The sequence below is a fragment of the Macrobrachium nipponense genome, chromosome 23 (assembly GCF_015104395.2).
Source record: "Macrobrachium nipponense isolate FS-2020 chromosome 23, ASM1510439v2, whole genome shotgun sequence".
Taxonomy (NCBI): Eukaryota; Metazoa; Arthropoda; class Malacostraca; order Decapoda; family Palaemonidae; genus Macrobrachium; species Macrobrachium nipponense.
In genome coordinates this window covers 25992259-26020254 of record NC_061090.1, presented here as the reverse complement: position 1 = coordinate 26020254, position 27996 = coordinate 25992259, and the positions used below count along the sequence as shown (strand labels likewise).

Below are 27996 nucleotides of genomic sequence, written 5' to 3'. Positions count from 1 at the left end.
ATCTTTTTTTTTAAAAAAAAATACACATCTTAGTTAAATATAAAGAAATGTCTTAACTAGAGGACAACCAAGCACAACATTTTCAACAGGATGACAGTGACCCAATTCAACTTGATTTTTCACAATCACAAGAAAACATTTTAAATTTAAGACTTGAAACTTCCTCATATACCAATAATCAGTGAAGAGAGCCATCTAAAATGCCATAAATGTAATAAAGTTGACAAAGTTTATCACAAAAGTAAAATGGGGACTTGTTATATAAAAAAATTATGGGGGAGAATTTGTAAAAATATATCACATGAAAGGGAAGACTTCTGGGAGCTGACAAGATGTATTATCTCATTTTTTTAAGGGCAGGCAGCAGTAAATGAATATTGGTTCTTGTCTTATAAAAAATTTTGTTTCCTTTCAACCTCTTTACTGACAATTAGCCCTTATTGTGGTCACTAAACCTGCTGATTACAGTAATAGTACGTATATGGATTTGATGAACAAGTGTTATTTGAAAAGTTACTTTTTGTGCCTGAAAGGTTAAGGCAGATTACGTGGAATTATTATATGAACCATAATTGCTTTTAAAAGCCTTTTCGTGTGAAAATAATGCAGTCAAAATAACTATATTCTGTATGTCTACACTAGTGTCTACGTTAGGAATATGAATTTTTTATCTTAAGTTTGGTTAGTAACAATTAAAGCAAAACTGATTTCATTATTCCATAAGTGTAAAAAGAATCCCTCAAATATATGGCATGATCGCATTACCCTAACCTTCTGAACTTTGTACACATTCTTAATGCTCTTAAATTTTTTAACACTAGTCGGAACTGAACACGATATTCACATTGTCTAAAATATATTTTAAAAGTACTGCATGAAAAAAAAAGAAATGAAGATAAGTATCATACACTACTTTTTACAGCATTTGAGTGGCAACGACTCTTACCTGCAATGCCCACTGACACTGAAATTCAAACCAATCTCATTTTCGTTCCTGCTTACCAATTTGAATCATGCACTAACTATGGATTAGGATGCCTGCCAATTAAGTGAAATTCAAGCGAAGCTGTCATTCGCACAGTCTTTGCAACCATGCCCCAACTATGCAGTCATAAATGTAGGAAATGTATGACAAAACATTAAAAAATTTTAATGGACTAGACTGCTCTAGTTCATCAACAGTACACACACATTTTAAAATAACTTTGGTAGATAGCAAAATCTTTTGAAGACAAGATTTTCTACTCATTCTTTCATGGCTATGTTGCAGCTTTTCAACCACACAAATAACAAAAATGGAATCATTGCTACCACATTTCACTGAGGGTTTCACCTTCTGGCTAACAAATATGTAGTTGCCAACAATTTAAGCAAATTCTTGTAGGTAGGTCTACAATTTGTAAGACATCTTATACAAAATCAACATAAAACTGAAAATTACTTTAAGCCAAAGTCATGAAGTAGTAAACTTCATAAGTACACTTCTTTGACAGATATATCTTTCCATCTAATCATCATGATGTTCCATTAGCTTAAAGTCTAGTTTGCATCATACACAAAAATTGCAGCATATGTTGTGAGATACATTTCTTAAAGAGTTTTGATAACATAGCAAACAAACAACACTGAGCCATGACCTTGAGTTCCACAATTCTAAAACAACATTAAAAAAAATTTTAAGATAGAAAATCTACAGTCACTGTCAACAAAACAAGTCATTAGTGAAATCCCTAATACCATTCTATGCTTAAAGTTTTGTGAAATTCTTTCCATAAAACCTCTGATAGTATTTTAAATACCTAACGTTTTATGAAATTCTTTCCAAGTTCCTCCAAACTTATATTCTTCAAATACTTCTTCAAACAAAGGCTTACAGTTAACAACAGCATTCAGTTTTGCGCAAAGGAGAAAAACTCCCGACATTTTCCTATGCAGAGAATATGACTCCTCTGGAGGCGCACACATGCGATGAGACAGCATCACAGGCACAAGATGCTGGATCCTATGTGTGGTGTCTTGGGATCCAAAGGGGAATGGCTCATCATTCTGGAAAGCTTCTCCTAATATCATAATTGCATCTATATGCGCATCCATCATGACCTGTTGAGTAAGATATTAAAAAAGTCATCATTGCAATAACTTATCTGTTATAATCATTGAGAACAACATAGAATGTGATAATAGTTAAGATAAGATGGTTAATGGTTACCAACAGTGATACAGGTACTACTTGGAACTACGAAGTGAGTTCTTCTACATCTCTCCTTCTCAGTATGCAAGTTACGAGAAAAAATGGGTAAAATTTCATTCTATATGACCCAACTGAAAGTTGCTATGCAGATGACTGAAATCTATGAAAAAACTTAATTAGATATCATAAAAATATTAGTTAGTTTCATCCCAAGTTACACTAAAAATCCTCGCCAAAGACTTTAACACAAAACTACAGATAATAAAACTTAATAATTATGTTGACGTAATCTTTGTGAGTTAAACTGATAGAACTTGTGGCAAGTCACTATGATGCAACCATTCACAGATTTGGCAATATACAAAGTATTTTAACAATTTGAAAATTGCTAAAAATTATGTTAATCTGAAAAGAAAACTGTCAAAGATAACTGCCCAATCTTTACTAGTGTATGGTTTAATAGATTTAAAAGGAATCACTAAGTAGTGTAATTAGGATAACGATATTGGACCTCAAAAGTTAGTGTTGGTTGAGATTATTACATTTTTATTTTAACTAGAACTTAGGGAATTGTCCTCAAGTCTGACATTAGAGCTAAAGCATTTTTAACAAGCACTTACAACATTTATCAACTAAAGCTGCTGGAAAACTTGGTATTATTTATATGGCCTCTTATATCTACAGATAGGTATTACAGCTACATGCATCCAGTACTTTATTTACCGAAGCTAGACTATTGTTTACCTTCTAGGATGTCTGCAATTTTCCAGGAATTTTATCTCTCATACCTAAAGCAATTTTGATTTGGTCCATTATTGGAGGATACTATAATATTAAACCTTTTTTCACATATTCAAGTGTTTTTTTCCTTGGCCTTTAGCACATGCAAATTTGATATTAGAGCTAGACACTCATTTTCCACCATGCACTATAGCTTTTCTCTATGCTGCATACTGCAAATCTGAGGAACAATATTAGTTCTGTGGTGATTAACTACTAATATTCTGTGGTGATTAACTACTTTTAAAACTAACTTCTTGGAACCAGATTCTGATAACAATAAACCATGATTATCCAATGCACAATTTTGCAGAAGAAAATGGAAGAACTGACCCAAGTCATGAAAACACCATTTTAAAAATGTAAAAAATATCACTTACTTCATTATGTAAATATGCAGCACTGGCATTTATAATTATATATAAAAACCAAACTAGTGAAACCTAAATTTAGGACATTTGGCTTTCTCATTCCTTGAAAAGTATCCTTTATAATATAACTTTCCATGTAAGTAATAAAAGATAACCTACCTTAGCTTCATGTCCAGTGAGGAAACCAAGTTCCTGTGAATACTGCAAAATCTTCCCTCTGTCTTTAGAAGCAGCTCCATGGATGATGTGTATGTATTTATCGACAAAACTTTTGTCATATGAGCGACAAGCTCCAAAGTCCAACAGTGCAAGCTACAAAATATTCAAAGTATTTTATATACTGTAATGAATTATTTCCTTCAATATGAAATCTAGCATTCCAATACAAAATTATTTGTCATGACACACTGTAGTTCATAACTGCACAAGCCTGGAGTGAGTTGTGACAGCAGGCTTTCAATCAACTGACTACATTAATTTAACCTAACCAAGAGATTAAAATTCCTTACCTGTTCAGTATCAGCGTTGTAGAAAAAGTTGGACCAGTTTGGATCAGTTTGCATGAAACCAAACCTAAAGAGTTCCAAGAGACACAGCCGAATTATTTTCTCACCAATGTAATTTCTTGTGTCTTGGTCCATGTCTATACACTTGTCAACAGGAACACCTTCAATCAATTCTGATGTGAATATCTGAAGAACAAGAGTAAAAATCAAACTACTTATTTCCATAGTGCATAAAAATCCAAAGGGCCAAATTTAATCAAACAAACCATAAAGTACTGCTGAATACAACTGGGACACTGATTTGTCCACAGGGGATTACTCTTCCACTATATTTCCATATGCATGAAATCCTGTAACACTTTTACAAAGAAAACTAACAAACATCAGCAAAATAAGCTTTGTAATCAGTGAAATTATCTATGTAATTTAACCTTACCTGTGCCGTGCAAAGTTCAGGAACAATTTCTGGAACATAAAACTCTGGATATGGCTTGATTAGCTGTCTGTACTCCTCAGTGCATGATGCCTCTCTTTTATAGTCACACTCCCAACCCAATTCTCTTTTAGCGACCTCAATCACTGAATCCACATACAACCCTGAAAATATATTTGCATTCTGAGCTACTTTGATAAACTATCTGCACCACCATGCTTTAGTTTTTACAATAGAGTACCTTGCTCAGTGATAAGTAGTCAATTAATTTATTTACCAAAAAATTACCTAAAAACTAAAAAAAATCCTGTTTACAATGGTGCAAGAGATGTAGTCTGAACTTGGAAAAAAATCATCTCAAAACCAACTGGTATATCAAATGTAATTTTAGTCTTAAAAAAAATCATCTCAAAACCAGGGGCCATCTTTCCCAATCAAACTCAGGCCAACATAGCATTACCATTGCTTCTAACCTCAGCAGTCGTTACTCTCAGATGTAGGTCATAAATGAACTTCCCTTAGCAGTTGTTACTGTCAGATGTAGTTCATAAATAAACTTAAAATTCAGATTGTAGATTTTTTTTATTGTTGTCAAAGCTACTCATCAGATGTACACGGTTATAATTACACAATAGCCAGTGACTTTCCACCATGCTGGTTACTAGTTTAAGCCTTGTTCTGAACATGACAGATTTCCATGAGCACAGGTCCTTACTGTCCAATTGAGCTATGGATGGGGAGAGGGGAATAGGTCAACCTGCAGTCATCAGCAACCATTTGCATTGTTGCTCCTGGTCTCACCTGAGCTGAGATAAGGGCTTGGGTACTGATCATTTGTGTATGTTTGGTCTCTAAGACAGTTAAGTGTAATACGTACCTGTCCCTTGCATTTGCTGCTCATCAGCAACTTTTCTATCTTTAAACCAAAAACAAAGATGGAGAAAGGTAAGAGATTTGATGATTATAAACACAGATTAAGCTAAGCAAAGAGGGTATTAATGAATAATGAAACCTGACAAATGAAGACTTGATTCAAACTGGCAAGCAAAAATTTGGGGAAAACTTTGCAAAGTTGTGTTAAATTTCACAACAGACATGCAAATTATGGGGAGAGTTGTTGGTTTCTAATGATGAATACAACCAAAATGCTAACCTTCAGGAATAATATTTGCAACTTTCAGAGTTGAAATAAGGTTGTTTATATCACTTTCAATCCCAGCTGCAACTCCTGGATATTGAATTTTCATGGCAGCTGACCGACCATCATGAAGCTTGACCAAATGTACCTGGCCAATTGATGCTGCAGCAAAAGGCTTGTCATCAAAGTATGCAACTTTTGATTTCCATTCATCTCCCAGCTCCTCACGAATGGCTTTCTATTAAATTGAAAAGAATTACCATTTAGACAATAGGGTAGAATTTACATGCTAGCACAATAATAATAATTCAAAAGTTCTTGCAAACATCAAAAATACATAAATTCAACTTCATAATACCTACCTCCAGTTGCCAAGCGGGCATAAAGTCAGCAGACTGTCGCACTCGTTCAAAAATCTTTTGTACTTGAGGATTGATTAATGCACTGTCTTGGATACTCAACATTTGACCAAGTTTCAAAGCAGCTCCTAAAAATATATATATGAATGATATCAGTTTCCTAAAAACAACCAGTATCACACAATAAATAAAGATATTAAAAATCAATGGAGTGAGAATAATTTTAACTTAAGGAAAAACCTTTTGATAAGTGCTGTAACTCATATTCTTCCTTTAAATTAAAATACAGTGGAACCCCTGTATTCGCGTTCTCCGGATTCGCGGACTCACACATTCGCGGATTTCTCCCGGGAACCTTTCCCTGCATTATTCGCGGAAAATTCGCACATTCACAGTATTTTCTATGAGAAATATCCACAAATTCCTGGTTTTTGTTATCAATTTCATCATAAAATGCACTTTTTGTGATAAAACTATTAAAAAAACCATGTATGAACATTTTCAGTGGTTTTTCTTAAGTTTTAACTAACAAAATAGGCTGTTTTTAGCGTTTTTATAGGGGTTCCAAACATTCGCGGATTCTAACTATTCGCGGGGGGGTCTGGTACGCATCCCCCACGAATATGGGGGGACCACTGTATACACTTACCTCTCACTTTGCACAGAGTGTCCACTATTCTCTTGGCATTTGCTTCAGTCAAAAATGGCGATGCATCTAGAAGGGATCCAGAGCCTTTGCCCTGATTCACTCCCAATGTCCTACGTGTCATTTCAGCAATTGTTCCAGCTCCAAGTCCTGCTGCTAAACTCCCAAAAGTTAACATCCGTCCAAAGCGGGAGTGAGGTACTTTGCGTGCTTGTGCATTTTCAGCCAACTGGAAAATTTATAGCTGATAAAATGCCTGCATCCCCTGTGCAACTACTGCATACTAGAAAAGGAGATAGCCATGATAAAAATTTTAAAAGATCAAAACAATGAATTTAGCTACAATTCATACGCTCCATTCTGTAACAGCTGAATATCCAACCACAAGCTATGACCCTTTCACTGTAGTTCTTAAAAAATAATGTTAAAGTTGGAGACCAATTACATTACATGAACACAAAACCTACGATATACAAGTCTCTATAATGGTATGTATTTCATGAAGAAACTAAAACTAGCACCAAAAATCTACAAATCACTCAGCACCTTCTGCAATGGAGGCCTTGACTTTAACAGAATGGTAACCTTCAATGACAAAAGCCAGAAGTATTAAAAGTTTTTTTCCTGGACAAACCATATAGTACCTGCAGCTTTCCACAGGATACTTGTCCAGCCGTGGTCACCCAACCAGCTCTGCAGTGCAAGACTTGAGAATGCTATTTTCAGTGCTATTTCTAATTCAGTTTGAAAGAAAAACTAAATGTAAAACAATGTTTTGTGTACAAACTTGAGTAATTTGTAAGGATTCTTGAAAAATAAAATGTATACATAAAGAACTTACAGTTGATTTTGGCTTGTCCTTTGCTAGTGGCTTCCTTCCAAGAAGCTTTGGCTTTGGTTTAGCAGCAGGAGCTGACTTTTTCTCAGGCTCAGCAGGTGTTGATTTAGAGGATGGCTTGGTAGATGGAGGGGTTATAGAATCTGTTGCAGTAGTAGTAGTAGTAGTAGAGGTACTAGCAGGAGGTATGGGGGAACTGGCCGAAACACCTACTGCTGCAGCTGCACTGGCAGCAGCAGCCACAGAGGCACTTGCAACCTCTGCAGCACCAGGTTCTAGCTTTTCTTTTTTACCTAGGGTATTTATTTCATGGTCTAATTTTGTTTTTTCTGTATCTGCAGTAGCAACTGATGCAAGGTTTGCTGAAGCAGTGTTTGCCGCATCAAATTTTGCCTCAGTATCAGAAGCTACACAATCTGATTCCTTTGACTCAGATTTAACTTTCTCTGTGCTAACCTTCATTTCAAGGTCCCCTACTGTTTGGGTAATGGAATCTGATAATGTAGATGTAACAACAGCATCAACAGGTGAAGAAATTTGTTCTGATGCTGTTTCAGTAACAGATGCAGTGTCTAATGCCTGTACAGGTGAAGTATCAGACAAACCAATTTCAGGACTTTTGACAACCACTGCTTCTTCAATAATGGCACCTGAAACTGCTTGTGAATCTGAGGCAATGACCGTATCTACCTGTGATAAATTATTTTCAGGTTTTTCTACATCAGCTATACTTTTTATTTGTGATTCTGGCATTTTCACTGAAGCTAAATCATGTACCGACTCAGCAGCTGGTACAGAATCACAAACTTCTGCAGATGCCTGACTATGTGAAGTATCAGGCTCAGTGACTTTAGCACTATCAGGTTTTACAGTCTCAGACAACACAATTTCTGGACTGTCAGAAACCACTGGCTTTATATTAGCAGCATCTGAAAGCTGATGACAATGTATTTTCAAGTGTTTCTTTCGCAGATATGCTTTCCAAAGGAGACTCTGGCATTTGTGCTGAAACTAATTTATGCTCTGATCCTGTTACTGAAACATGATCAGGACTTTCTGCTGCTGTTTTTGTGCCCACAGAAACTGGTGCCTCTTCGGGTGATGTGGTACGTGAAACAGATTTTGAGGTATCAAGATCACAAGCTTCATCTCCTTTCAACTCATCTGCTTGCGAAGTAGATTCTTTTTCTAAGTACTTGGCTGAAGCAATAACACCACCTGCAACTGCAGCTGCAGCACCTACTCCAGAGATACTTGCTGCTGCTGCTGCTACTGTTGCTGCACCAGAAGCACCAACCGCTGCTAGCCCTGCCCCAGAAAAAAGAGGTGACGCTTCAACAAAATTTAATGGAGTTTTTGGGCCGGGGAAATCAGTGTGTGAGTTTGGTGGTTCTACTTTAGAATCAACAAATTCAACCTGCATAGGTCTTTCTATCTGGACCTCAACATCAAAGTCCTGGACAGTTTTTTCTGACATGCTATTATCAACAGATTTGGCAAACTGCTTAATGGCATTATCTAACTCTAAAGCTACATTTTCTTTTTCACTCATTGTATTCATGATGTTTTCCTCTGAACCTTTCTGAACATTTTCTACAATTGTGCTTGATGATGATTCTACAGGATTTGGGTTTTTTTCAGCCTCACTAAATATTCTCAAATCATGGCCAAAGGAAATATTTTGTATTTCAGCTAATTTTTCATTAACTGCTTGCAGATGCTCTGGTGTGATTTCCCTTTCTTCAAACTGTAAACTTTCAATTAGCTTATCAAACTGCTCAATTCTCTTATTATCCTCACCTTCAACCTCAGCGTCTAAATGTTTTAATTCTGTTACACTATTTGTTGGTACTGTAAGATTATCATGACTGCTCAATGCTTCTTGCATCACAACATCTTCGATACTTAACTCTTGAATTCTTTCTTTTTCACTAATAGCATTTGTAATGACTTCCTCTGTACCTTTGTGAACAGCTTCTACATTTGTACTTGATGGTGACAGTTCAGTTTCTCCTTGGGTATTGGCTGATTCTCCAAGAGCTGGTTCTCTTTCGGCCTCGCTAAATATTCTCAAATCATGGCCAAAGGAAATATTTTGTATTTCAACTAATTTTTCACTAACTGCTTGAAGATGCTCTGGTGTGATTTCCCGTGTTTCGAATTGTAAACCTTCAATAAGTCGATCAAACTGCTCAGTTCTCTTATTTGCCTCGTTTTCAATCTCTGCGCCTAAATGTCTTGACTCTGTCACATTATTTGTTGGTACTGCAAGATTTTCATGACAGCTCATTGCTTCCTGCATCATAACATCTTCAATACTCAACTCTTGAATATTAGATCCTTCATCTACAACTTCTGGAGTTAATACATTACTTGATGCCATTTCAACAGAGTCAACTTTTCCTATAGAATCATCCATTATTTCATCAACGAGTTCTGTACTACCTACATCCTTGAATGATCCCACATTATTGTATCCAAAAGCAGCCCCTTCCATTTCTTGAATCTTATTTTGCAGTGCCTGTACATGTTCTTCTGTAATTTCACTATTTTTGTACTGTGAAGCATCGAGAAGGGGCTCAAAGCCATCAAGTCTTGTGGATACAGTGCTTTTCACCTGTTCAATGTTAGTAGCAGTTGCATCAGTAATCTCCCCAATCCCAGCAAGAATTTCAACACCTGGTTCACCACCAGGTGAAACTCGGTGGTCTTCATGACCACTCATGGCTTCATGCAACATTATATCTTCTATGCTTAGTTCTTGGATATTGGGATCATATAATGGATCATAAACTTCTTGCGCACCTTCAGAGAAATCTGGAAATACAGAATGTCATTAATAAAAGCACAGAGCAGTTAAATTTACTTGATATCATCACTTGAATGCTGCACAACAAACATTTTACTCTGTTTCTAAATATGTAGTTATCATTTACTTATTTAATAGGACACTACAATGGGAAATTTCTGAATCTTTAAATTCTCCAAGACATTCCAAACACTATACTGTAAACTCAAAAATTATGTAGTTAAAAGTATTTAGAAATTAGTCTCAATGATTTTGAAATAATTGAAAAGCAAACATTTAAAGTTTTTACCATAGGCATAACCTCATGAAGATGGACAGTAACAAGATCATTTCCAAACAGTCACGAGAAGGGGAGGCGATATGGAAGTAACAGTATATACCAACCAACAGGAAGGACACAGATGACGAATTGACACAGATGAGGATCCACACAGAAAGCGTACAAGATATAAAAGAGACTGAGGCTATATTATCAGGTGTTTAACCACACGAAAGGAGAACCCAATGAAAAACCAATGAACAATGATAATGATGATGACAATAGACATAACCTCAAAAAAAGTTATAAAATTTACTAAGAATAGAAAAGGTAAAATGATGTCTCTTTTTAAAGTGGAATTCTGAGCTTTCAAGTATTTAAAAAAATGAATTATTTATTGACAAAAAAGTACGCAAAATAAAACCTTACTTGTTTTTGAAATCGGTGGTGTCTGTGTTCTGTATGCTTTGATACCTTCTGCAACAAGAGATATACGGGACAAAGTCTCTGTTGTGGTTTTTGATACATTTGCCTGAAAATACCATAAACAAATAACATGAAATGAAATGGGTTAAAGTTTTTGCAAAGACTCTTGGTTATACAATACATATACTAAGTTACATAGTCAGTTCATCAAATATATAACTGCAACAATTCCCACAGAAAAAAGATGGTCTTGAAATTCAGCAGCCATTATTTTTTGTCACTGTCCTCTCAGATCTCATATTGACCATCTAAAGAGTACTAATAAGGCTTTTCACTCTTACTGGGTAGGACCCCAGTGCCTTGTCACTGGGAAGTGATGGCCACAGGGCTTCTTGTCATCTCAGGCACTACCCTATGACACTAAACCTTTTCCTTCTGTCACTGACTGTACAAGGGTAAGTATCCCTGGTTACCCTGAAACTTTCTGCTCCTCTGAAACAATATTTTTAGATGGCTTCCACACTTTTTTTTTAATTACCACCAGTGAAGTGAGAGCTGGATATAACTCTGGTACACTTATGACATGTTGAAACACCATCACATCCAACTAATGAGTCACTTACAATGCTAGTTTGTTGCAATTTTTGACCAATAACATTATCACTATTTTGACCTGTTTTATTACTTTGCTTTTTATGACTGTAACACAATCAAGTACAAGTATTTTGATTTAAAATGAGTGACACTTAAATAAACATCACAGCATAATTAGTACTACCTTCAAAATTTGCAAAGTAAAATATCATGTCACAGCCCAAATGCTACACACAGAGAATGGTTATAAAAAAGAAGCCTCATTGAAAGCTCTGCTTACTTTTAAGGTTATGTTAATCTCAGTGTTGTCAAAGTTGATCATAAGTTTCCTAAGAGACCTTTGCTTGTGACAATCTTACTGATTTTGCTGTACCAAAAAAAAAAAATCACTCAAAACCTTTTACACTCATATGGAATCTGTTAATCTGGTTAATTACAATTGATTTTTCAAAATTAGAATAAAACAAAATGAAACTTCACCCTTGTGAAGTACGGCATTTACAACATTTGAGATCTTGCTAAAATTTTAGCAAACCTAAGGAATAAATATTTGGGATATCTATGGATCTAATAAGTATATTTTGATGATGAAGTAAATTAACAACACACACACCTGGAACATTTGGGGATCTTGTATGGCTTTTGTGATAGCTTCTTGAAGACTACTAGCCCCTTTTGCGACCACTGGTCGAAGCGATGAAGTGGCCCATGCCTTGCTTACTTCCTCTGTTCGGATTTCCGCAGCAGCTGACCCAATCCGTGATAGGCCCCGAAAAAACCCAAAGAAGTCGTTGCTCCAAGGCGGTCGAGCCATCTTTCTGTGCCAATAGAAAAATGCATTGTTACCTACTTTAATATATACAAATACTAGCATATAATTTTTCAGGCCAAAGCAAAGCCCAAGAGCTGGGGACCTGAGGTCATTCCTGAAGTCATTCAGTGCTGAAAGGGAAATTGACAGTAAGAACGCTTGAGAGGTGTAACAGGAGGAAAACCTCGAAGCAGTTGCACTGTGAAACAATTGTTAGAGAGGGTGGAAAGTCAGATGGAAGAAAGAAAATATAAACGGAGGTACTATGTAAAGGGAATGAAAAAGGTTGCAAAAGAAAAAAAAAAGTTAAGTATATCTTAGTTTAACCAGACCACTGAGCTGGTTAACAGCTCTCCTGGGGATGACCCGAAGGATTAGATCTTTTTACATGGCTAGGAACCAATTGGTTACCTAGCAATGGGACCTACAGCTTATTGTGGGATCCGAACCACATTACATCAAGAAACTAATTTCTAATCACCAGAAATAAATTCCTCTAATTCCACATTGGCAGAAGGGAAAATCAAACTTGCGACTACTGAATTGGAAGGCGAGCACGTGGCCCACTTGTCCAATGAGGCACTGAAAGAAATTTGATAACAAAATTGTCTCATACTATTTGGGGAGCTAAGAGACGAACATTACTTATGATATATAAAGCACTAGTTTTATCCAAAGTAGATTTTGGAAGTCCAATTTATGGGCCAGCATCACAAAGTACCTTGAAGTCCTTAGACTCTATCCACACATGAGGCTTGAGACTTTGTAGGGGAGCCTTTAAATCTTCTCCAAACACTTCAGTATGTTGTGAAAGTGGTGAACCTCCATTATCCTTACATTGTGACCTTGTAACAATGAGAAGTGCTTTAAAGATAATGTCCACTGATTCCCCCACAAAAAACTGTTTGCCATGCGAGATATATTTATTAGTAATCACGAACCACCTTTTCCAATAAGAGCTAATAGGTTATTGGAATCTATTAGTGTTAGAGTAAATATACTCGCACCCTCAAATTCTCCACCTCCTGGGATGATGAAGAAAATCAAAGTATGTTCTAACCTATATCATTTGTCAAAAAAGCAAGATTATACTTCAGATAGCTATAAACAGTATACATTAGAACACATTCGAAGTAGTAAAGGCCCACATAAAGCAATAAACACTGATGGATCCAAATCTTCTGCGGGAGTTGGTTGTACTGCAGTGTCATCATGCAAAATATGTCAGAATTCATTGCCAATTGAAGCAACTGTCTTTATTTCTCAATTAACAGCAATTATATTGGTAATCAATCAGATAAAATTGTCAAATAATAAACTGAATACCAAATCTGTAATCTATTCTGACTCAAGAAGCAAAACTGAATCTCTCAAAGGTTACTCACATAAGTAAAGGAAATTAAACAAATCATCAAATTATATTCACGTGGGGTTAACATTGAAATCTGCTGGATTCCTGCCCATGTTCGAATTCAAAGTAATGAAAAGGCAGATGAAATGGCCAAGTCTGGGATAAATTCACCAATTTTTGGGCAATAAATTGCCTGTTACAGATTATATAAACTCAGTGAAGCAGTGCATAAAAACAAAATGGCAAAATCTGTGGGATAGAGAAGCAGACTCCAATAAATTAAAGTGCATCAAGCAGAATGTAGACTTGTGGAGTACACCAGTGCAAAATGAAAAACGAGCTGAAGTAATATTAACAAGATTACGAATAACTCACGAGTATTTAATGATAACTCCACAAGGGGACATCCCTCATTGCAATGTCTTCAATACAATTTTTACAGTCAAGCATATTTTGTGTGACTGCCTAATTTTTAATAGAGAAAGAAATTTATATTTAGGCAATAAATCATCACAAATACTATCGGAGTCAGATAATTTTTCTTTATATATAGAGTATTAATATTTTTAAAAAAAGACTAATTTGATTAATAAGACTTAACATATTTATACTCTACTAAAATAGATGACTTTTGTCATTTTAACCTATTTCAATCTTGTATAAGTTCAATTCATATTTTTAATTCCAACCTCATCTATCACTTAACAATCATCCTCATTTATCATTAATTTATTGTAATTCATTAACTACCATTCCATCCCATTCCACTTTGTAGACACATTTTATGTGCGTTTTTTTTTTTTAATAATTTCCTCAAGAATGTTTTTGGGCCAGCACTGTAAGTCTATACTCTGTTTTTTTTCCATCTGTCCATCAGGTTGTGGTGGTCGCGCATGGTAACACTGCTTCCCGGGCTTTAAATAGTTATGCTATGTGTAAGTTTTAGGTAATTAAAAGGATATCTTGGTGTACATTTGCAACTGAAAAGTGTTTTAATAATTTGCTGAACGCGAATTACACCGTTAATATTCGAAATAGGATATTACTTATAGCCCGGGACGCAGTGTTACCATGCGCCAACACCACAGGCGGATGGACAGATGGAAAAAAACATGGGGCTGGTAAATCTGAACTTTATAATAATAATGAAAGAGGTTGCAAGTACGGGCCATAGAGGCACTGTAAAGACCCTAAATTCAGGCCTACCGTGCATCACATGAGGTGCACTGAGAGCACTAACCCTCTAAGGGGATTATTAGAGAAATAAATAAGAACAAGACAAACATTATTGCCTCCAATCCTGTGTAATGTGAGGGCTCCGTGAAATTCCACCACTCGCCACATCTCAGTTCTCACCCAAGGATGGAATAGTTAGTACCGTTAATCACAAAACAAATGAAGTCATATTTCTTCTTGCTTTTCAAGATATCTGCTCCGAATGTAGTAAGAAAAAGATGAAAAACTGAAGAACCATTGAGAAAGAGAGAGAGAGAGAGAGAGAGAGAGAGAGAGAGAGAGAATTAATACCAAAATGTTCTGGTATGTGACTTTCCTCCACTGCATACCAAAATGCACATTTTAGTAATCGTAGGACTGGGCATTTATTGACACCTTAACTGTCTCTTCTACAAACATTCTAAAATGTACTACACTAATTCCTTTAGTTGTGCTTATGAGTATCCTAATAAATGCGCGAACACAGTTATATAATAATCATAATCACGATTCATATTGCTCTGAATGTTTCGTAATATGACCATAAGGCTGTCATATAACTAGCCGACAATTCACATGGAGTCATCACAAGACGGTATACAGCTTCACTTAAAAATGTCATATAATTGAATGAGAGAAAAATTTAGGCAGAATTTTTTGTATTTTTGTAAGGTAGCCGTTACGACATTTTTGTTACTATTTTAATTATCTCTCCCCCCGCCTTTATTCATCGTCCGCCATACCGTGATTGAGGCATTTTGCCTCGATCTACATTTTCTTGAACACGATGTCCAAAACACTTTAACCCCCCCCCCACAGACACAACATTTTCTATCCTATCGTCGCCAAGTCATACCCAATTTCACATTATGGCCATCCTATTCTATGCATGACTGCTTGGCAATAAAACCAAATAATGATAAACAATATATAGGCCTATACATACAAAGCAGTTTAAAGTAGAATGCCAAAACTTCATTTGAGAGAGAAGAGAGAGAGAGAGAGAGAGAAGAGAAGAGGAGAGATAGAGAGAGAGAGGAGACAGAGAGAGAGAGAGAGAGAGAGGGGGGGGGAATTTCAAAATCTACGTAAGACTCAAAATCATTATCATTGTATGCTCAGGTATGCAAAATTCATGGTGGATACGTGCTGCATTTATCCTACTTTACGACTTACTAACACTATGTTTATTTTATTATCCTAATTTGCTAGTTCACTAATAGTACCATGTTTATTTTATGCTATTTTACGACTTTACTTTTTTATGTTTACATTAAAATGAAAACGTCTAAGAATTAAATCCACTTGTGTAATCAATCAAGAAACTAAACCAGTTGTTATTTCTAACAAAACTTTCTCATTTATCACCTTAACAGCACTGGAGCATCTCCAAAATGGATTACCTAACGATGAAATTCCAGTTGCGCAGTGACAATCGTGCATTTATCGCAAAAGATAGCAAATCCAAAAGTGACTTTTTTCGTGCAATTTGAATTAGTCCGCATCTCCGGGATGATGATAATATCAAGAGATTAGTTTGAAACGATTCTTGGAAAGGCAAACCACCTTAAATGATCGAGGAGCAATTCCGTAAGTTTCACTTAATAGTTCCCCCAACTATTTGCGACATTCTGTGGCACGGTATAGTTCCCTAACTGTTGCGGACGTTTATTACTATGGATGCCTGAGAGAGAGAGAGAGAGAGAGAGAGAGAGAGAAGAGAGAGATAGAGAGAGAGGAGGGGGTGGGGGGGGGGGGTGGGGGGGGGGGGGGTGGTGGGGGGGTAGGGGGAAGGAAGAGAACGGGGGGGGGGGGGGAGGGGGGGGGGAGAGGAGGGGGGGGGGAGGGGAGGGGAGGGGGGGGGGGGGGGGGAGGAAGAGAGAGAGAGAGGGGGTGTGGGGGGGGGGGGGGGGGGGGGGGGTGAGGGGGGGTGGGGGGGTTGGGGGGGGGGGGGGGTGAGGAACAATTTCAAGTTAAGGCGTTTGTACCAGACGGAGGAGTAGTTAGATTCTTTTGCAAACTTCAGTATACTCGACATTTTAAATAGCAGGAACGTAAACGCCATGCTACATAAACAAGTCATCAGGGATTGAAATCAGTATTATTGTAGAAAGAAAAAGGAAGACTTCATGGTAGCGATTACATTATGTTCTTAGCTGGACCAAAAACCCAGTCAAGCCTTGGGCGAGGGAAGCTGTACCAGGCGGGGAGAGCACCATACGTGAAGAACGCTCCCAGCAGCTTTGAGACATTCTTCCTTGTCCACATCGCAGAACCCAATTTTCAACTCAGTCTTTCCCTATACTCCGTGCAGCTATCTAAGTACTTCCTATATTTCGAATAAGCAGGGATAGGAGGCGATTGAACACCAAAATAAAAGAAAGACGTGAATAGGTGGAAAATAGAGAAGCCATATTTCATTTAAGACTGGGTAATAACACAGAATACTCTTTGTTGTAGCGACTGTTGAAGCGCCAATTCAAGCCACTTCCAAAATCGTTTTCTTCAGATTAGCCCCGAGTTGCACTGTGGAACGGACGAAAAGATGCTCCAGAAATGACAATACATTATGAACTGTGAGCGAAAATGTTGAATTCCTTGTAATTTTCTTGAGAAAATTAAAAAGTTATACATATCGTTAGCTGTATTTCACAAACGCCACATAACCATTTCATTCAAATGTCTAATAAATCTTGGGAGTTTAAGCGAACATCCGCGTGGAGATATACATTAAATTATTTATATAGGACACTGTAAATACTAGGACAAACTAAAAGAAAAAACTATATACAAACACTTCCTTGATTTCAATCAGTGACTATTTTCTGCTACCTCAACTTATAATTCCCGGCATTCTACAGGGTAGTGTTCTAAGGCCTTTATTGATTTTTATCTTCACCAATGACAGATGTTGGCCTTCTAGATGGGATAATAAAAACATTGTTGAAGCAGCTCTTGCTGCATTTGTTTCTCCCGATTGCAAAATGAAGTTGCTGTTAACCTTAACGGAGATCGAAAATGTATAACTATTAGTGTAGGCAGTAGGGTGTGGCTGAATTTGGAATGCTTATGACTGGAATTTTGGTTTAACTAGGTGTTACCTATCATTCCAACCTTCCTTCACTGCACCAGGTAAAAATATAGTTAATAGAGTTAGAAAAAGTTATGGTGCTAAGATCTCCGGTATTTGCAGGGATAATGGAACGAATACCACATTATTCATATTCACGTGTTCTAACATTGATTAGTTTTGTCTGGACGGCAGTAGCATTCACGAACATTAACAAGAAACATTCATTATCACTTTTATGGTTTGTACCTTACGAGTGAGTACTACTTGCCTCTGGACCTGGTTTGCATGGTCAATATCCTTATACCACTGTCGTCTTGGCAGTATTATGACTGATGAATTAAGCATGTTTGATTAAGTTCTATGCAGTTATCCATTTATTTTTGCCTGCTATTCAGTTGAGGTTTGATTAGTTTTTTTATTAATAAAATATTAAGTTTGTTCCATACGAACACTTGCACAATAAGGAATCACAATTAAAGCTTCAGTTGGGGCATCATCTTCATTTGACTACAATTTTCGAGAAACTTTTAAAATTCCAAACTACTGTTTTCTACAAATCAAACTAGAATTTAATTAATAGCTAAATTTAACTACGACTATGAGTATATTGGGTATTTCTTGCTGTAGAAAATAACACATACTTGATATTAAGAGGGGCAGTAGAATGCAACTTTTGCTTTTCAGTCTTGGTATTACCTACAGATTTAAGAAGTCTGTCTGTAGCATAAAGATACACAGTACAAATGTACCCTAAAAATTCAAAGTAGTCAATTAATATGAGTAATAAATGTCAGCTAAAGACAAAATAAAAATAATTAAGTTACAAAATCACTTTTAAAATCTAGTCCAGTCAATATAAGCCATCTAATATCATTGATAAGGAAAGGTGTACATACTTATGAAAACAGCAACAAATTTTTTCCAAATTTTGAAGGTCATATTATAGGTGTCTTTCTTATATGTATAGCAGCAATACTGGAAGTGTACTGTATTGGATTTAAACTAAAACAATGGGTAACTCTTTCATATGAAGTGAAGCAGGTAGTACAAACATGCTTTCAACTATTAAAAGACTAATTCAGACCACCTTCAATGAAAATTCCAAATGGATACTGGTTGTGAAAAGCAAACACAGAGTCTTCAAAGAAACTGGAAAGCTGTGTGGACTGACAATGGGCTTCACATTTATATTCTTCCAAGCTGCAATAATCATGCAAGGATACTCCCCAACTCCTCTTGTCCTCTCACGGGCATGTTACAAAGAATCGCAAGACCCAACTGAGTTCCCCGTAAACAAGTGTTGTCAAACGTATAACTACTCAAAGAAAGACTTCTTTAGATGCAGTACCAAACTCCGTGAAATGGAACACATCACAAGGTAAATGGAAGTGCTAGAAAACAAGTAAGTTAGCTTTATGCTTCTTTAAAACAATGGTTTTACCCAGTTGAAATATGGCCAAGTGGTTCTAGAAAACAACCCTTTGATAGCTTAATAAATACAGATAAATATTGAATATTACCTCATACTGAATGCTGTAGTAATTAGCACACTCATACAATAAAACAAAAACTTATCTTATTTGTTGCTATAGGCCATATAATAATCAAATTCATTCCTCTTTCATCAATCAAATTCCCAACAGCGATTTCCCAGGGAGGGAATTCTCTCCTGTTAATGCTATGGAGGCAAATCAAAGAATAGGGGAGTCTCTTTGGACCCAAGAAAACAATACTACCATTCAAATTTTGGAAGACAGCAGTGGTTCAAATTTACATAATAGAATTATGTGGGTAATGATAGGAGACTCCAGGGTGCGGCAAATCTTCAGTGCACTTGTTTCTCTACTAAGTGGGCCCAGGTTAAAATACAAGAAACCATCAACACTGGTAAGTTTATATCCTGCATATCTCAAATGGCAAAATCAAGAGAGTGCTGTATAGATCTAAATTTCTGAAGTTCTTACATCTAAGCTGAACCTTGACAAAATTCCAAATCATTACAAACTTATAAAAAACGCACAACCTTGATACTCTAAGAGTAGTAACGATAAAAATGGCAACTTATGAAATGATAATACTGCAATAAAACATTACCCTAAGATTTAACAAAGCAGCAGAACAAACTTCCTTGGTAATAAAACTGTTAAAACATGATCCTGTAAATATATCTTTAACATACCAAATAAAAAGTGTAAAAAATATTTGTATTTCAGGGGAAATGGAGGAGCTCTCATGAATTAACTGAAAGTCTTCGTATCGGTAAACTTCATGAAGACATTGAAGTCTGTCATATAGACTATTTTGTGAATCTAAAATTCTACTGGGACCCTACATTACAGAGATTACCAAAATTGCTCAAATACTGGACACCAAATGAAAGTGACAGACCTTCTGTTTTATTAATAGGTAAGTGTTCATCATACCTTATTCTACTAAAGTACTTATTATACAGCACAGTAACTTAGTCACATCTCTTGAAACTTTGTGTCAGGGTTTTAAGTCATCATTTCTGCCAACTTGAAGGGCCAAATCTCTCTGTCAATAATGCACTGTTAAACGTTTGAAAATCATTATCATTTCATTCATCTAATTACGTATTTGTATCATCATCCAAGTTCCAAAATCAAAAGGATGTCCACCTTTTGTCATTCTGGCTGTCATGTTATTACTGAAATACATAATTTAGATGAAGGCTGTTCCAAATTTGGTGGCATCACAAAATGTTCACTAGATATATTTCCAAGGATATAAAAAAAACTCGAACCTGACCTTCCCAGCAACATTATATCATGTCACCCACTAAGAGACAGTCTGATCATGTGATCCTTACGTTAAAGATTACTGTCATGCATCCCTATACATACTGTATATTGAATTATAATAAACTCAAAATCCTCAAATCCTCCACTATTTCCAGACAAGACACCCCAATATGCAAGAAGAGAATCAACTCCTGATGTTGAATATATGACTGCAAAACTTCATTCTTAATTCTTGCTTGTGTCTTCAATTATATGAGAATTAGGCCAAGCAGACATTGCTGGAATGTGGTGTTTTCAGTGTCACAATACTTATCTAAAAGACATAACAATAACTAGAGTATATCAAATTTATGCTATTGAAAGGCCCAAGTCAAAAATAATACATTAATAGTTCAGAAAAGGCAAAATATTCATGTAAAAGGGGCAAAATATAAATACAGTACTTAACATATAAATTAAAATTGAAAATAATGAAAAACTACTGGAATGATAGAGGTAATACTTTGCAAAATATTTGAATTAAAAAATCAACATGAACAAGAGGATGTCATAATGGATCAGAACAGCTATAGAGGCTAAAACAGCCATTGGAGGATGAGCTTACTAGAATACTGTATATGAAAACCTGACAGCAAAAGAGACAAGGTTAGAAGAGCGAGAAAGTTTGGTAATTCATTGGTATTTTCAAATAATGAATACCTTTGGCAGTATGCCAGTTTTGCAATAATGCAAGCTACTGGTCTTTTTTTGGTGATATATGTATGTACAAAAACTCGATAATGTTAGCTTATTTTATTTAAAAAAAATAGTTAATGAATCAATGTTCATTTCTTATGGTTAATGGAAATACTATTACATTCTTCTTTGAAGGGAGTGGACTGCACTGGATGAGACAATCAACTCATACTTACCATACAAGTGGACTACAATCTGCAGCTGAAAGTTTCCGGATGCATATGGAAAAACTACATTCACAATTAATAAGCATAGCAGGTTCTATGAACACCATCATTCAATTACTTGACCCTATACAGGTAAACATATTGATCATACCAAAGTACATTTAGTAGTGTTAAAATACTTTTACTCATATGCTATCCACTAGAATTTCAATAATGCAAAACAAATTAAGTTACAGTCGCTGTTTGATGAACTAAATCAAGACAAACCATCCACTGCACAGTACAAATATAAAAAAAAGAAAAATAAGTATATAAACTTTGTTGCAATTTTTCTCATTGCAAGTGCTCTTAACTAGCAAAATCTTTAGGATATTTGCGGTCACTGTTTGCTCTATATCACTAATAATAACAATAACTGCACTTATTAAAAAATACTCAGTATAGCATGAGTCTTACAATTCACAATACAAATGTAAAAAAAGAAAAAAGAAATAAATTTTATTTCAATTTTTTCCTTGCAAGTGCTCTTAACTAGCAAAATCTTTAGGATATCTGCATCTCATTGGTTTGCTCTACATCACTAATAATAACAATAACTGCACTTATTAACTGTACATATATTTAAAGATAAAACCGTAAGGATAGCATATGGGATTGGAAAAGGGAACCAAACAGATTCCCAAAAGCTATCCTTGCAGTTTTAACTTTAAATATATATACAATTACATAACTGTAGATTTGTTTCTCCAATAACTGCACTATTTTCCCTTTTGACAAAAAATAACATGCTTTTATCTTTTGCAGGAAACAGTTATATTCCCTAAGTACAAAGGAATCTATTCCAATGAAAACATTGAACTCTACAACGACATCATTACCTCAACCTTTACTAAGTCTGATGTGATAATCTGGGATAGCAACATACCAACTGCAAATCATTACTTTCATCAGTGCAGAATAACAAATCAGCAATCATATGATAAGCTCTGGGACTGTGGAAACCCCCTTCATCCAGGATTTATTGCAGTCGAGAAAAATCTTAATATGCTACTAAATGGTGTTTGTAACAAACTTTTAAGAATAGATGAATTATACTGCTAAAGTTAAACAAAATAATTAAATTTTTTTATCTCTGTGTACAGAACATACTACCTTCTAAGGGCTCTCTTTTATGAACTGAAATAATAGGCCTTAAAGAAATGGCACCAGTATGTGCATTATACAATTGCTCTCGATGTATGCATAGAAGTAAGAGCTGAATATGGTGCACAATTAATACTAGACCTGACAAAAGAACTACTAATTCAATGCCCCATAGCAGGAGAACCTCATGTAACCTCTTAAATTATGTATGAATCTAAAAAATTTACTTGTTGTGATGAAATTGCTGTACTGTAAATTAAAATCCAAGAATTATATCCATAAACTGCATTAATGTCAAAGCTAAAAGTTAAAAACAAAGACTTTCAAACACATGAACAGTATTTCTCCTCAGTGTTTACATTAAAATTTTTTATCTTTTACATCAATACAATTTATTAATATAGCTGTGGATTTATTATTTATATTATATGTGACATTGTGAATAAAGACCAGTCTTGTACACATACTTATCTAAATTATTAGATATCAAATTAATTAGAGGAAATGACTAAAGCAACCAAAAAAGTATATAACATTTATAAAGATTACAGACCCTCATGTTCACTGAGCAAATTGCAATAAAGTGCAGTTGTGTAATGTTTTTCATTCTATCAGAGGTCTTAGTCATGGTTCCTTTGGTGCAAACATATAACTCTTGTTCCCTGGATTTTTTGCCAGTTTAAATTTCTATTTTTTAATGTGATTTGAAATCTTCTGATATTCATTTAAGTAACAAAATTCTAGTTTAAAGATATTGGAACCCCTAGGGGAGATTCAAGAGAGGCACATCATTCCCACTCCCTCTTCGCCCAGGTAAGAACCTAGCGTCCTTGGTTAGGTTAAGTAATGTGTAGTTGAGTTAGTTCATTTACGGTCCCCTAGGTTAAGCTAGGCAAGAGATCCAACAGGGACGAAGCCTCCCATCCAAGTAAGGACTAGCACCCTGGGTTAGCTTAGGTTGCAACCCTATCTATTTAAATTTCCAGTTCCCTCAGTTAGGTAGGGTAAGAGGTCTAAGGACTCGCCCTATTTATTCTTATTTAGTGTCCTGGGTTAGGTAACCCCTCAATTCAACCTAGGTTAGGTTAGGTTAGGTTAAATTCACCTGTGTTTTTCACTCATTTTGTGTATTCCCCCACACAAAAAACCCCCATAATTAAAGGATACAAGTGGGGGGTAGTCAGTATCTAAAGCAGCTAATTTGCTACAGAAATTGACATAGGGTAAAAAAACCGCATGGTACAGGGGTGGACCATGTACAATCAATGTGTACAACCCCAAGAAAAGTACATTATAACGCGTCCTGACACCGGAGTAGAGGTCTTTAGCTCCGTTTCTCACCAACAACAAGTCGCGTCTGATGCCCATCTCCGAAGTCAGGACGCGTTATAATGTACTTTTTTTGGGGTTGTACACATTGATTGTACATGATCCACCCCTGTACCATGCGGTTTTTTACCCTAAGAAATGCTCAAAGCGCACTTTAAAACATAGAGAGATACTGTTTTTAACTCCGGACTATGATTATGATTTACAGTGAAAGTCTACCAGTTCAGGCTAAGGAGGGTATGGATATGATGCCTTATGACATCTCTGTTATTCACAATGTGCTTTGGGATTAATACTGAATTTACTGTTTGTGAATTCTATTTTGGCTTTAATCTAGAAATCTCAGTTTCCTACAGAAATCTTCCATACCCCTACCTGTATGATAGGTATATACAGATCTGGGAAAACATAAATACTAACACTAAGAGCAGATCCTACATTTGCATCAACATGGAATGGTCAGAAATGCATAAAAATTAAATTTAAAAAATATAGTCAACATATCTGGAAAGAAATTATGGTGCATGGCATTATCCAAGGGCTTACCCTACTAGCCTACATTAAGTTTAAGCATAGGGTAATCTACGAAATTATAGGCTCTGCCTGGGCCCCATAGGGAAAACACCAGCGACTACCAACTCTTATCACGGTGGACAGGTCTTATTCACTCGATATTTAAATGGTGAAACAAGAATACAATTACAACTCCAAGCATACAATTCAAAAGATTGAAGTTTCGTCAACATAATGTGATATATGAAAGCCCCATACGAACTAAAATAAGCATGAGACGCTCTTCGTAAAATATGTTTTCAAGGCAGTTTTGAAATCCAATATGGCGGCTACCGTGGGATGTACAGGTTCTGATCAGTGACGACAATCATCTTTCCCAGCCTTCCCAGCAATCATTTGAACAATGTTAGCGTATGTATGTAACGTTTATTGATCTTACTCAAGATTGCAGTTGTAATCAGCACAATAAAACAACATTTTGTTGCCTATATTACTGAAAGTATGAAACTTTTTATTCCCGGGGTCATGGTTTGAACTGAATTCATTCTTACCTGGTTTTTATCCTTACTGCCATCACAACTGAAACTCCACAGTGCTTATTTGATTGTTATTATACACATTTTGGTCTCAATTCACTCCACATTTCACTTTAACCAAGTTGCTGTTCCTGGTTCCTAAGCGCGCGCGCCACAAACATAGTTACAAACAGCAGATGACGAAACTGCAAAGTTTTATTCCCTAAATTGTTTACTTTACTCGTTATTTAGTTCAACTTTACTTTGTTATTTAAACATTTTAATTTAATTCATGTATATTATCTCTTTTTTGCAACCAAATTACCCGAAAAATTACAGATGTTTGTAAAGTAGATACAAACAAATGTTTCTAATGTTTTCGTACATCTGGCTGCCGAAAACCATAGAGGAACGACTACGGATAAGTGGATTATATACATTTTTTTTTTTGCTTTTTTTTTTTGCTAGCACTTTTCATTGATTTCAGTCTATATTAGTATTTTGAATTTCTTTAATAACCGTATGCCAGAAATAAATGTAACCTTTAATGTTTGCATGCTAAGAATGACAAAATCACACATACACCGATTCATTATTATAAACTGTTTCCATGAATTCTAGTTGTCATAGTAATGCAATAATGATAAAATTGCTTTAATATTTATGTATATATACTTCCAATACATAGCCTAATTTCACCAATTTCAACGTTTTGTGTGTAGTCTTATACCCAGTTTGGAGGGTCAACACATACCTAATGGCAACAGAGAGAGAGAGAGAGAAAGAGGAAGGTGAAGGAACGAAGAAGGAAAGGGGTGGCGGTGGAGTGGGGGGAGAGGGTAGGTAGAGCTTTATACGCGTGTTCGTATCCATTTCTGCATAATGGAGTTTTTGTCTCTTGGTACAAGGACGAGTGTCGTTGTTCTTTACGTTTAGTGATTCACGATACCCTTATAAATTAAGGCACTGGGTGTAATGCACTATAGCAAAATCTCGTTCTGATACGAGTGTTCGTTACAGAAATAGGTATTACCCAAAAACGTGCTTGCACTGTCTCTGAAACCCATAGTAGGTATGCTGCTTAATTGTCAATCAAGTTTTTTGTAATCAAGTATTTTTTACAAGCTAGCTATTGAATAAATTTGTATTTTTCTCAATCAAAACATATGCCCCTCAATGCTAACTTTCCTCTTTTAACGACTTTCTGGTCATTGCAAATTCGGCCCCATAATTTCTTATGGTGTGAAAACAGAGGCCCAGGGACCGAAAATGATTGCGTCACACTATGGCGATAATCCGGCAGTAAAACATCTTCATATATCCAAAAAGTAAATAATAAAAATATATATGCGCATTACGATTATATATACCAATTACATGAAGAGCTGATAATCTGCATGAATAACTGGTAAACTGTTCTGCAAGAAAGTTGAGTAAAGCAATTATTTACAATAGGTACGAAAGTCAAGATGTCGTGACGTCATAATACAGGACTTAAAGAACGTTCTAATTCCAAAAAATAATTACTTAAATTTGAGTCAGAATCGAGTTACTTTTTCAATAATGAATATTTTCAAATTAATCATCATAAATATGTAAAATATTGATGTTTTACTATTTATTTAAAAAATTATCAAAGCGCACTCTTCGTCGTCTTCTTCTACCAAAACAGTTGTTTACTAACAAACAAGCCGATGAGAAACCGCTTTCCGATTGTTGTGATGAAAGTGCCCAGCGTCTGTGGGTACAAGTGGTGGGCGGATTTATCACAAGAAATGGTTAGTTTATTGACACATGCGACTCCGTAAACATCGAGATGGCGTCAATCTTCTAAAATATTCAAGCGTAAGTAAAAATTCCGAAAGCGTTTTGGTGAGATTTGCACTGCGTTGGACATCCTTTTCACTACCCTCTGTTTAATGCTTTAAATTTGGCCTTAATTTCTAACTTTGGAGAAAATACTTACTTTGAAAGGAGAGTAGAGGTCTTAAGCTCCGTTTCTCACCAACAACAAGTCGCAACTGATGCCCATCTCCGATGTCAGGACGCGTTATAATGTACTTTTTTTGGGATTGTTCACGCTGATCGTACATGGTCCACTCTGTACCCTGAGGTTTTTTACCCTAAATGTAAAAAAACTATTAATTTAACCCTACCCTTTGCTCTATGGCCCCAATATAAAAACAATACAAGGATAAAATCTCACGTGCTCTCATTATAACCCCACTTAACCCATTAGTAAACTAGGTACCTTAGCCTTAGCCGAGTGTTAGACCAGGGTTAGACTGGATAGGTTGCCTTTTAGATTGATTACCTATTTTTCATTTTAATATAAATTAGATTATGAAAAACTTTACCTAACCTACTTTAATGACGAAGCTCCCTTTTGGTAGGCCTGTTTTCGCTTCCTAACCAAAGGTCTACGTCGGAAATCCGGCAGCTATCTAGGCTACTAAAGGTATATAGGGTGAACGTTCAGCTGTACGGTAACTTACATAATCAGCTGATCGGGACACCGAGAGAAACTTAGCCCTTGAAATGGGTGAACGGCCTTGCGTCACTTCACAATAAACCTTTAATAATTAATACTAAACCATTGCAGTTCTCTTGGTAATTACTTACTTTAAGGAGAATTCCGATATGTTCCTTAAACCACTTGACAAAAATGACTAACCTGTGTAGTAATTCCAATAGACGAAGTGAGTCATGAGTTTGTTTATATTCACGATGCATTTGGATTTTTTATAAGTAGTTTTGTATCCTAACATTATCAGTCCAATGCTATATTAAATAAAATCTGTTATCATGGCACATTTTCTTCGTGTTACTTATTTTCACTTTGGTTATTGAATAAGCAAATAATAAATTTATTGCATAATGAATGCATGGCAATGAATATTCCGTTCCAAATTTTGGACTGTGGTGACATAGGTTTTTTTCCTCATGCTATTTATTTACCCTTTGGTTATTGAATGGGCAAATGATAAATTTATTGCACAATGATGTATGGCAATGAAGGTCCTTTACAAATT

At 35.8% G+C, this 27996-nt stretch overlaps 2 protein-coding genes across 2 annotated transcripts; one reads left to right on the top strand and one right to left on the bottom strand.

Moving 5' to 3' along the window:
* Positions 1-14: 14 nt before the first annotated feature.
* Positions 15-27681, bottom strand: LOC135199655 (uncharacterized). Its single transcript, XM_064227814.1, is given in 12 exon segments — positions 15-2100; positions 3502-3654; positions 3852-4034; positions 4285-4445; positions 5435-5657; positions 5782-5906; positions 6428-6653; positions 7266-8185; positions 8187-10079; positions 10760-10862; positions 11964-12168; positions 27587-27681. Coding segments are annotated over 11 exon segments (4497 nt in total). The 5' UTR covers positions 12165-12168; positions 27587-27681; the 3' UTR covers positions 15-1791.
* LOC135199576 (uncharacterized) lies at positions 16755-23171 on the top strand. Its single transcript, XM_064227735.1, has 6 exons — positions 16755-17158; positions 18834-19178; positions 19444-19687; positions 20014-20206; positions 21433-21596; positions 22269-23171. The coding sequence occupies exons 2-6, from the start codon at positions 18853-18855 to the stop codon at positions 22563-22565; spliced, it is 1224 nt and encodes a 407-aa protein (XP_064083805.1). The 5' UTR covers positions 16755-17158; positions 18834-18852; the 3' UTR covers positions 22566-23171.
* Positions 27682-27996: the final 315 nt, after the last annotated feature.